Raw genomic sequence first — 12,710 nt, forward strand, 5'->3', positions numbered from 1 at the left:
ATGGCCTGGGTGAGCTAAAGTTTAGGGTTAGTGAGACGGGTATGGGTGAGATGAAATTAGGGTTAATAAGATGGTCTGGGTGAGATGAAATTAGGGTTAATAAAATGGTCTGGGTGAGATGAAGTTAGGGTTAGTGAGATGGTCTCAGTGAGGTGAAGTTAAGGTAAGTGAGATCATTTGGGTGAGCTGAAGTCAGGGTTACATGATCTGGGTGAGATGAAGTTGAGGTTAGTGAGATGATCAGGGTGAAATGAAGTTAGGGTTAGTGAGATGGTCTGGGTTAATAGAAGTTAGGGTTAGTGAGATGGTCTGGGTGAGTAGACGTTAGGATTAGTGAGATGGTCTGGGTGAGGTGAAGTTAGGGTTAGTGAGATTGTCTGGGTGAGGTGAAGTTAGGGTTAGTGAGATTGTCTGGGTGAGGTGAATTTATGGTATGTGAGATAGTCTGGATGAGTATAAGTTAGGGTTAGTGAAAGGGTCTGGATTGGCTGAAGTTAGGGTTAGTGAAATGGTCTTGGTGAGGTGAAGTTAGGGTTAGTGAGATGATCTGGGTCAGATGAAGTTAAGGTTAGTGAGACGGTCTGGGTGAGATGAAATTAGGTTAGTAAAATGGTCTGGGTGAGAGGAAGTTGGGGTTAGTGAGATGGTCTCAGTGAGGTGAAGTTAAGGTAAGTGAGATCATTTGGGTGAGCTGAATTTAGGTTTAGATGATCTGGGTGAGATGAAGTTGAGGTTAGTGAGATGATCAGGGTGAAATGAAGTTAGTATTAGTGAGATGTGATAATAAACCAAGTGTTATAAATCAGTTGCGCCTAATGAAAAAAACAACATATACATATAATACCTCTGACAGTAAAAATGTGCAAAAGAAAATAAGTGCATAAACACAATAATATGTGACCCACACGCTAAATGGAGTGAGGTGAATCTCACAAATTAGGTCAATATTGGTACAACAATCAAACCAAAAACCTGGTGTGTGAACACAAAAGTCCAAAGTTCAAATAATGAAGGTGTGGCGGCAAAACTTCTTCCAAAAGTTGAAGGCAATTCAAACGAAGCAAATCTGTATAGAACACAAAAGAAAAGAAGGCGCCAACATAGTGTGGTATCTGTATTGAAAGTTGTTCACATCCCCACACATAAATTGTACTTACAAGAAGTAAGGCACTTGAGAAGTGCTACAACGGCTTTCTGGAGCATTAACAGTTGTCCAGGTAGCTGCTCTCTCGTAGTGAAAGTGTAATCCTTGATGCTGCATACGATCTGCAAATGTTTTGCAGCTTGACCCCTTTAACAGGCTACTTTCTCTCGTAGTATTAATTTTGGGAGAGAAGCCCAAACCAGGTGGGGCTAGCAGCTAAGTCCGGATGCAAAATAATGAAAAAAATCTCCCACGTATAAAATATCACTCCAGCCGTGATAAAGATATAGTTAAAAACAAATGTTTATTTAGTAAACATGTAATCACAACGCGTTTCCCGGTCTACCTTGACCGCTTCCTCAGGTGAATATACTATATCTAAAATACACAGCTTATATTCGCTTTACTCTGCGTTCAAGCCTAAACAAAGCGCATGCGTGAAGGAGTATGCAATACCCAAAATCAAAGGGGGTGTGTAACTACGCCTTAGTGATTGGTTGCGACCGTTAGTACCCGGAACCAACCAAAACGGGATATGATAACACACCTCTAAAGTGTGGTGTGGGGGATATACCAAATCGTTATGTTGTCTACAGGTCAATGCCGAAAGGGTAATGCAATGGCCACCATTTACGTAATATATTGTACTAAGTAAAAGTATCATTTCACTGATATATATCAGGATGATGCGTGTTAAAAAGTAACAAAAAACACAATAGATACTCATGACGGGTGATACGATACAAGAATCATATATGCGTACGTACAACCCCAAATTGGGATGCTTCTCCTTCATGCATTTACAAAAAGATAGCAATGCTATGCCATATACTAGCTCAAATAGCTAATTTCACTATGAACAAAAATATACTGGATATAAAATATATATATAAAATATAATCCCATATTACATAAAATATAAAATTTAGAATAACTCCTGTATTAGATAGATACAAAAAAATACATAATAATAAAATGATATATTAACATAAAAATAAAATATATTAAACGGGTTAGGTATTAGCATCTATGTCAGGTTTATAACAAACCATGATGTCCCAATAACTAATCCTCCTGATATAAAGATATCAAAATCAGAATCCAATTGTTAACAGCTCTAAGGGTAAAAAGTTACTAAAATACCTAGGCCAAGTGGATGATAATCAAACAAAAAAAAAAAAAAAAAAAAAAAAATTATATAGAAATAACTACTAACTAATAAAATATTGGACTACAACCTAATTGAATGCCGCCATGTCAAGATTCTCATTTAGACCATATGGATTCAAAGTTTTTAATTTCCAGATCCAATATGTCTCCCTTTGTCTTAGGTCAATAAGTCTATTTCTGCCCCATTTAGAAGAGATTTGTTCAATTGGAAAAATACTATACAAATCTGTCTGCCCATCATGACAACATACTCCATGTCTAGAGACACTGTGTTTAATACAGGACTTTCTCACATTTCTCATGTGTTCCCCCCATCTTTTTTTCAGGGGTCTAGAAGTTCTCCCTATATACTGTAGGCCACATTTGCACTCCAGTAAATAAATTACGAAAGAGAAATCACATGAAAAACGAGTCTTAATCTCAAATTCCTCCTTTGTAGAAAAAGACCTGAACTTTAACTTTTCCCCCTTCGTAAATTCACATAACCCACAGTTCGCTCTGTTGCATTTATAGAACCCTTTCTTATTAGACAGCCAATCTTTCATCTTTTGTTCTCTATTTTTTCCAAATTTCCTCATCACTATTTTGCTAGGGGCAAGTTTATTTTTAAGTGAAGGTGCTCTTTTAAAAGTACATATAGGGTTTTCATCTAAAATGTTTCTTAATACCGGATCGTTCAATAGAATATTCCAATGTTTACGAACAATTCTCTTAATTTTATCATGATTTGAGGTATATTTAGTTATAAATCTAAGATTTTTATTTTTATTCATTTTGTTCTTATTAGTGCCTATTTCATCTACCTTATTGCACTCTAGATTCTCTTTCTCTTTTGGAGTTTTAAAGAATTCAGATCTATCTTTATTCCTAGCCTTCAAAAAACTCTCCTCTATTAGATCCCTAGGATAATTTCTTTCCACGAATCTACTTTTTAAGATTCCTGCTTGTTCGTCAAAAAGAGTTAAATTTGTACAATTTCTACGGATTCTAGAGAACTGATTGTATGGAATATTTTTCTTCCATGCTTTATAATGGTTGCTTTTATAATTCAAGTAACTATTTGTGTCCACTGTTTTTAAAGTGAGTTTGGTCAAAATATGACCTACTTGGTCCCAATATAATACCAAGTCCAAAAATTCAATATGATCTGCATTAATATTATGAGTAAACTTAAGTCCCATATTATTTTCATTAGGTGCTTTAATAAAGTCTAAGGCATTATCCTCCGTACCTTCCCAAATAAAAATAAGATCATCTATAAAACGGCCATAGAACACCAGACTTGCCCCCAGGGGGGAGTTGTAAATGTATCTTTCTTCAAATACCCCCATAAATAAATTAGCGAAACTGGGGGCAAATCTGGTGCCCATGGCCGTTCCCTTAGTTTGTAAAAAAAATTGTTCCTGATAAACAAAATAATTATGTTTTAACACAAATGAAATAGCTTCCAACAAAAATAATCTCTGTTTAGTGGTAAAAATTGATCTCTCTTCAAAAAAAACCTCTATAGCATCTATACCCAGATGGTGCTCTATGTTTGAATAAAGAGCTGTCACGTCACAAGTGAACCATATGGGCTTACGCTCAGCCTTTTCTATTTTAGATAGTTTGGCTATGAGGTCCGGGGTATCTTTGATATATGATGGAAGACCCTTCACTATTTTTTTTAAAAAATGATCAATATATTCGGATAAGTTGCAAGTGAGACTCCCTATGCCCGAAATAATGGGCCTACCAGGTGGATTCTTGGTACATTTGTGTATTTTCGGGAGGTGATAATAGTATGCTAGATTTGGTGACATAGGGACCAGATATTCTTTCTCCTTTTTGGTTGAGATCCCCTCTAAAAAACCCTTGTCTACCATTTTAATTAGTTGGGTGGTATATGTTTTGGTAGGATTATATGTAAGCTTTTTATAATAATTTTGATCTAAAAGGATCCTATTTGCTTCCTGTAAATAATCTGACATATTTTGCAGAACAACCCCTCCCCCTTTATCAGCCTGCCTGATCACCAAGTTGTCATTCTTGGCTAGTCTTGACAAAGCTTTAATCTCATATAGATTCAAATTGGGGTTACCCACCTTCTTCTCTAGTGCACCAAACTCCTCTAGAACAAGATTTTGAAATAGAGAAATGTATGGACTAGTAACTGGCGGATTAAAATTAGATCTTAACATTAAATTGGAATGGATATAATCATCAAACAAAATATTACATAACTCTTCTGGTTCATGATATACTATATTATCAGTTGGTCTTTCTGGCATATCATCATTAATGATAGCAGATTGTGTTGTGCTGTTGATTTTCTTATCACAAAAATACTTTTGCATAGACAGTTTTCTTACAAACCGATTAAGGTCCACAAACAGTTCGAACAAATTATGTTCGTTAGAAGGACAAAAAGAAAGGCCTTTATTTAATACGCAAATTTCTTCATTTGTGAGGATGTGACTCAAGAGATTGAAGATGCCTTCTTTCATTCTCTCAAGTCTCTTCTTTTTGGCAAATTTACCTCTGCCTCTCCTGCCACGCTTGCGTATGATCTTTTTTGTGGTGTAAAAGTTCTTATATTTTCTACTCTTGGGGGAGCTCTCTCTAATTGCTTTAGACGTATAGGCATGTGTCTCTGATGTGTTATATGAGGACCTTGCTCTCTGTTTGACTGAAAATCCTGTGAATTTTGTGATCTCCAGTCCGATTTTTTATTTTCCCAATTATACTGATCAGGATAATGTTGTTTATTAGTATTAGTGAGATGGTCTGGGTGAGCTGAAGTTAGGGTTAGTGAGATGGTCTTAGTGAGGTGAATTTAGGGTAAGTGAGATAGCCTGGGTGAGATGAAGTTAGGGTTAGAGAGATGGCCTGGGTGAGCTAAAGTTAGGGTTAGTGAGATGGTCTAGATGAGCTGAAGATAGGGTTAGTGAGATGGCCTGGGTGAGAGGAAGTTGGGGTTAGTGAGATGGTCTCGGTGAGGTGAAGTTAGGGTAAGTGAGATAGGTCTCGTGTATCAGAAGCAGCACAGTAAATAGGACAAGTGTCATATGAAACTACTCTCACCTCTCCGGTCAGCAGGCAGATGATACCCAGGGCCTGACTCAGGAACTGTTCTGCAATCTGCTTCCTGTAATTGTTCATCTTGTTCTTTGTCAGTGACTGAGTCAGATGCTATACATCGGACACCTGAAAGAAGAAAGGTAAACAGCAACATAAGAGATGGGAAATGATCAGAGTTCTTCCTGTATTTATATTATGGTAAAGAGATGATTATGTGATTTTAAACATATTTATTTTATTTAAAATGTATCTAATACTACACATTTGACCAGCTGCATGTACAGCAGATATCATATAAAGTGACAAAATGTGACAATCTTTATATAGCAGGTCTGTCAAACGTTATGAGGTGACACATTAGTATCATGAGAAGGTAGCTGTATACAGGAATATGCAGAGTATAAGCAGATATAAAGCAATAAGTGCCACGGCTCCCTGGTTACCAGTTATCCTGTAATTTATGGGCTCATCCCAAACTGGTAGCTCTATCCTGCTGCCCCTCAGTTCTTCATCTGCTATTTATGCCCAAACCAGATTATGCACCAAATTACATAACCCCCATATTCCCTTGATCAAAGGATACAGATATAAATTATGTGAGGCTGCTAAAGTGAAGACACAACAAATACTGGGCACCAAGCAAGTATTTGCCCTACTACATGTGCTGGTCCTTATACCTACTACCCACTGAACAGCTGTGCTTGTGCTTCATTTAATTATATATATTGCATTACTCTGGGATGTGGTTTCCTCTTTAAGTGAATGTAAATTTTTATGCTAAAGTGCCCGGTTTTTAAAAATTTGATTAAAAACAAGGGCACTTTAATTAATCAAAATTTACATTTCACTCCTGTTGTGAAAAAAACACTTACCTTTTAATCTTGACAGCAGCTCCAGCTTCCTCCACCCATTGCAAAGCCTCTTCCTGGGTCTAATATGAGGAATCTGGCTTCCTCTGGTCATGGCGTTGAATCAGACACTGATTCCCCCGGGGGGGGGAAGCCGTGATTGGAGGATGACCTATTTATAATTTCTGACATCAGAAATGGCTTGTGACGACCGGAGGAAGCTGGAGCTGCTGTCAAGTTTCAAAGGTAAGGGTTTTTTTTTCACAACAGGAGTGAAATGTAAATTTTGATGAATTAAAGTGCCCCTGTTTTTAATCGAATTTTTAAAAACCGGGCACTTTAGCATCAAAATTTACATTTACTTTCATATTTAGTTAAATGGCACCCCTTACTTTCCCCCTCTATTAACACCATTAAGTCATAAATGGTCGATTATAGCAACAGTAATAATAATATCTAATAACATCTCTGTCACGTCCAGTTTTGGGCAACCATGCAGACTGACTTCCCGTGACCCCATCACATATACAAGTAATAAATATACAATTATTATAAACAGGTCAGACTTGTACCCATCACCCTAACACACAGACTGTACTTCATCAAGTCCTCACTCCCTCAAATACAGCTTGCTCATTGTATCAGCCCCCTCACACTATAGTCCCTATACAGACTCTCAGCCCCCTCTGTCTCACACTGCAGCCCCTGTACAGACTCTCAGCCCCTCTCTGTCTCACACTGCAACCCCTGTACAGACTCTCAGCCCCTCTCTGTTTCACACTGCAGCCCCTGTACAGACTCTCAGCCCCTCTCTGTTTCACACTGCAGCCCCTGTACAGACACTCAGCGCCCTCACACCCCAGCCCCTGTACAGAATATCAGCCCCCTTACATCTGTACAGATTCAGACCTCTCTCTCACACACCAGTCCTGGTTCTCAGCCCCTCTGCCTTACACCTAAGCCCCTGTACAAGTTAATGGATCCCACTGTCTCACAGCCCAGCTTCTGTACCGGCCTGTACAGTCCCTGTATCCTCCCCGCTCTGATTCTCTCCCCAGCACCTCTGAGGTCCCTCAACCCCACTCTCTCTCACACTCCATCCCTTGTACAGGCTCTCAGCACACTCTGTCTGACACCTTAGCCTCAATACAGGTTTTTAGCCCATCTCTCTCTCTCTCTCTCTCTCACACACACACACACACACATCCCAGCCCCTGTACAGGTTCTCTGTCCTCCTCTGCCTCACACCTAAGCCCTGTACAGACTCTCAACCCATCTATATGACACCGCAGTCGCTGTGCAGACTCTCAGCCCCCCTCTCTCTCACACACCCCAGTCCTGTATTGGTTCTCAGTCCTCTACCACATACCTAAGCTCCTGTACAACTGTACAAGATCTCAGTCCCCTCTGTCTCACAGCCCAGTCCCTGTGCAGACGCTCAGCCCCCTTTATCTCACGTACCATCCCTTGTACAGGCTATCAGCCCCCTCGGTCCCACACCTTGTACCCTGTACAAGACTTGCAGTCCCCCCTCTCTCACACCCCAGTCCTCTACTGGTTATCAGTCCTCCTCTGCCTCACATCCAAGCCCCTGTACAAGATCTCAGTCCCCTCTGTCTCACAGCTCAGTCCCTGTGCAGACTCTCAGCCCCCTTTGTCTCATGTCCCATCCCTTGTTCTCAGTCTTCCTCTGCCTCACACCTAAGCCCCTGTACAGAATATCAGCCCCCTTACACCTGTACAGACTGAGACCTCTCTCTCTCACACACACACACACGAGTCATGTACTGGTACTCAGCCCCCTGTGCCTCACATCTAAGCCCATGTACAAGTTCTCAGATCCCACTGTCTCACAGCCTAGCTCATGTACAGGCCTGTACAGTCCCTATATCCTCTCTGCTCTGATTCTCTCCACAGCCCCTCTGAGGTCCATCAGCCCCCCTCTGTCTCACACTATCCCTTGTACAGGCTCTCAGCCCTCTTTGTCTCACACCTCAGCCTCAATACAGGTTTTTAGCCTCTCGCTCTCTCTCACACCCCAGCCCCTGTACATGTTATCTGTCCTCCTCTGCCTCACACCTAAGCCCCTGTACATGTTATCTGTCCTCCTCTGCCTCACACCTAAGCCCCTGTACATGTTATCTGTCCTCCTCTGCCTCACACCTAAGCCCCTGTACATCCCCTCTGTCTCACACTCCAGCCCCTGTAAAGACGCTTAGCCCTCCTCACATCCCAGTCCCTGTATAGACTCTCAGCCCCCTCTGCCTCACACACCCCACCCCTGTACAGATTTTCAACCCCTGACTATCTCTCACCCCCCCCCCCCCCGTCCTCCTCTGCCCCAATCCTAAGCCCCTGTACAGACTCACAGGCCCCTCTGTTTCAGACGTCAGCCCCCTCTGTTTCAGACGTCATCCCCCTCTGTTTTATACCCCCCAATCCCTGCACAGCCACTCAGCACCCGTGTCTCACACCCAGCCCCTGTACATATTCTCAGACCCCTCTGACTTACACCCCAGCCTCTGTAAGGTTTCCTACCACACCTCAGTCACTGTAGACTCGCAGTCCCCTCTGTCTCAAAAACCAGCCCCTGTAGACTATAAGTCCCCCTCTCACACCCAGCCTCTGTAGACTCCAAGCCCCCCACTGTCACACCCCAGCCACTGTAGACTCGAGACGCGGCCCCCCTCTATCACACACTCTAGGCCATGTAGACTCTAAGCTTCCTTCTGTCAAGCAAATAGCCCCCTCGTCAACCTCTTACCCCCTGTGTCCACATCCACAGCTCACCCGTAGGCGGTTAACGTTAGTTGTCACACCTCCTTAAATCACAACTATTACCTGTTAGCAGCTAGATCCAGTCCGGCTAAAGGACCGATGATGTCACTGCAGTCACGTGACTTCTGTGAGTTCACCGGTCCTTTTGCTGCAGAGGATCTAGCTGACACTCGAAGATAAGGTACTGGATGGAGGCTGTGTGTGTGAGGCAGATGAAACATCTTTATAATATTATTTATCTGTGTATAATGCACTGGAGAGGTGTTTGTGTGTGAGGCAATGGAATATCTCTATAATATTATATACGTGTTTGTGAGGAAAATTAACTTCTTTATAATATATATCTGTATAGAAGGTACTGGGGAGGGGGTCTGTGTGTGTGTGAGACAATGGGAACCTCTCTATAATATTATATGTTTTTATATAAGGTACATACTGTGTGTGTGAGCCAGTGGTAAACGTTTTATATATGTATAGAAGCTAATCGAGAGGGGGCTGGGTGTGTGAGGCAGAGAGAACCTCAATATAATATTATGTATTTGTAAGGTATTGGGAGATAGCTGTGTGTATGTGAGTCAGAGGGAAACCTCTCTAATATGCCTATGTAGAAGGTACTGGGGAGGAGTTTATATGTGTGAGGCAGGAGAAGCCTCTATAATATTCTATATCTTTATATAAGATACTGGGGAGGGGGTATATGTGTGTGAGTCAGAACCTCAATCTTAAATCTGTAAGGTACTGGGAAGTAGCTGCGTGTATGTGAGTCAGAGAGAACTTTAATATGCTCATGTAGAAGTTACTGGGGGGGGGGGGTATATGTAAGCAGGAGAAGCCTCTCTATAATATTTTATATCTTTATATAAGGTACTGGGTAGGGTGCTTTATGTGTGAGTCAGAGGGAACCTCTCTATAATATTATATTCCTGTATATAAGGGGCAGGGTGCTGCATGTGAGCCAGAGGAAACCACTGTATATCTTTAAATGTCTACATATAAAGTGCTGGTGATGTGCTATTAACACATATGGAACCTCTCCATAGTCCTGTATATTGCTACATAATGTGCTATAGGAAATGTGGTGTATGTGAGGCAGAGAGAAACTCTCTATAAAGTTAAAGGGACACTAAACCCAATTTTTTTATGTCATGATTCGAATAGAGCATGCAATTTTAAGCAGCTTTCAAAATTTACTTTTATTATTAATTTTTCTTCATTCTCTTGCTATCTTTATTTGAAAAAGCAGGAATAAAAGCTTTGGAGCCGACCTATTTTAGGTTGAGATCCTGGGTTGCGCTTGCTGATTGCATGGCTAAATGCAGGCACCAATCAGCAAGCCCTATCCAGGGTTCTGACCAAAAAATAGGCCGGCTCCAAAGCTTTCATTCCTGCCTTTTCAAATAAAGATAGCAAGAGAACGAAGAAAAAATGATAATAGGAATAAATTAGAAAGTTGCTTAAAATTGCATGCTCTATCTGAATCACAAAAGAAAAAATTTGAGTTCAGTGTCCCTTTAAGTGTCTTTGTATAAGGTGCGTAGAGGCATGTGGGAGAGACAAATAAAGGGGATGTAGAGGACAGTGATAATGGTTATTATAGATAAATAAAATGTTTTCTACATACAACACCAATGTCTCCTGCACCCCCCGCAGTACATCAGCCTTTAGTTTAGTTCTACAGTAAGGGATTAATAATTAGACAATGTGCTGCAAAACTAACCATAAAGCCTGATGTGCTGCAGAGGATGATGGGAAATAATAAAGCTTTAGTTATTTTATTCACACAGTGTCACCCACTGGAGTGTAATATACAGCTGCATGGACACAAAATATACTTTTTTTGGAGTACTATCACCAATTTGGACACGTGCTTTCAAAAAAGATTCACTGAGGAATTAACATTTCCTGTGCTATTGCATATCATGTACGTTATAGAAAAATGACTAAAAAAATCTAACTTTTTTGCATTACATATGTTTTATTTTACCATATTTGGTTATTAATGCAAACTTGTTTCAATAAATGCTCAGTTTGTTGAAAAAATATGTAAAACTGCTTATAATTTGTTTGAGTAATACAAAGGAGCCTTGGAATTGATACATAAAAATTAAAATGTGCAAATGGTTAGAAAAAGCTTCAGCTCAGGGGTGTCAAATGGCTCAGAAAAGAAAGGAATAAAGATCTGTATTTTGTGACATAAATAAAAACTATTTAATTGTTAAAACACTTTATGGGGCCTATTTATTATGGTGTGAGTGGACATGATCTGATATTGCAGGTCATGTCTGCTGCACATCGATAAATGCCGACAGCATACGCTGTCGGCTTTTTTCATTGCACCAGCAGTTCTTGTGAACTGCTGGTGCAATACCGCCCCCTGCAGATTTGCGGCCATACGGTCGCTAGCAGGGGGTGTCAATCAACCCGATCGTATTCGATCGGGTTGATTTCTGTCCGCCGCCTCAGAGCAGGCAGGCTATGGAGCAGCGGTCTTTAGTGTAGATTTCTATGCTAATTGCAGGACAAAATTTTTTGTGTACCTTCTGGAATGTACCCTTTGTTCCCAACAATTTGTAGGTCAGACAACCAGGGAACTCAGACCCAGGGTCAGAGAACACATAAGGGATACTAAAAATTATAACAAAGATTCAACAGTGGCCAGACACCTCAACATTGTGCATATGACCTATAAATTCCCTATGACAGACAGGGTCATAGATAAAGTTGTTTCCCCATTAAGGGGGCGGCAACAAGTTTAAATTATTACAAAAACGTGACTTATACTGGATGTATAAGCTAAAAACCATAACACCACTAGGCCTTAACTGTGAATGAGATATGAGCTGCTTTGTAGATTAAAAGGGATTTAATAACTAATCACCTATAAGGTCAGCTTTATTGCATAGCAAATGTCCATTTTTGGTTTAACCCCTTATTTGTATATCTCAAATACTGTGTCTCTTTGATATATTTTTTTATCTGCAGTAAGATGTTTGCATATGTATATACTCTATTTAATTTATATATTTTTTCAAATCTTTATATAAGCCTTATTGAATATGCTATAATATGTAAACTTTGTACTTATTAAAACGTTTGTGCCCTATAAGTTTCCATGATAGAACTATGTACTCACTCAAATATATGCACATCACTTTGCCTTAGATACCCTAATATACATTTCTTTATAACATACTGATAGAGCAATATTGGCACTGCACTTTCTATACCCAGCAATAAAAGTTTTTAGTCAACTATGGGTTTACAATTTGTAACTTTGCAGCATGTCCAATTATCTCTAAATAATCTGTACTTTATCTCTCTTGTATCCATGTTGTGATATCTGTACTAATATGTGTTTTTAAATGTTTGTATTTCACATGTGTTCAATACTTACACTTTGATTGGACACTGCCCCTTTTTAAATTGAGGGTCCGTGTTGCAGAAGTCATTCCTATGACTAAGTGCCAAGCACCGGCACGAAACGCATAAGGATTTGCTGCCTCTATGTACCTTGTTTTTACCTATGCCTTATTAACCCTTTCATGACAGAGTTATAAAGTCGTGCAAACGTTCACAATATTTCAATTATGGGATCGGGTCTGGGGGGCGTCCCTATGGCGCTAGGAATGCCCTACAGACCGTGATCAAATCCTGCAAGCCTAGTAGGCTTCAGGACAGCCGTTTGCGATGACGTTGTATTCCGTCATAAC

General features: G+C 40.3%; 2 protein-coding genes across 4 annotated transcripts in view; one reads left to right on the forward strand and one right to left on the reverse strand.

The window, feature by feature from the left end:
• The window catches only part of LOC128657222 (oocyte zinc finger protein XlCOF7.1-like), a 111,708-nt gene extending 102,627 nt beyond the window's left edge, over positions 1–9,081 (reverse strand). For 2 of the 3 annotated variants that reach the window (XM_053711483.1, XM_053711481.1), the window contains exons 1-2: positions 9,064–9,081; positions 5,378–5,500 (exon numbers count right to left, since the gene is read on the reverse strand). In XM_053711483.1, the coding sequence (XP_053567458.1) occupies positions 5,378–5,455 (78 nt within the window). In that variant the 5' untranslated portion in view covers positions 5,456–5,500; positions 9,064–9,081. Of the gene's footprint in view, positions 1–5,377; positions 5,501–8,986; positions 9,040–9,063 lie in introns of those variants that run through there. The other variant, XM_053711482.1, reaches the window with a different exon arrangement.
• A 75-nt stretch (positions 9,082–9,156) lies between these two features.
• The window catches only part of LOC128657219 (gastrula zinc finger protein XlCGF26.1-like), a 117,874-nt gene continuing 114,320 nt past the window's right edge, over positions 9,157–12,710 (forward strand). The window contains exon 1 of the mRNA XM_053711478.1: positions 9,157–9,181. The gene's annotated coding sequence lies outside the window, so the exon portion shown is untranslated. The remainder of the gene's footprint in view (positions 9,182–12,710) is intronic.

Source organism: Bombina bombina, chromosome 4 (genome assembly GCF_027579735.1).
Source record: "Bombina bombina isolate aBomBom1 chromosome 4, aBomBom1.pri, whole genome shotgun sequence".
NCBI lineage: Eukaryota > Metazoa > Chordata > Amphibia > Anura > Bombinatoridae > Bombina > Bombina bombina.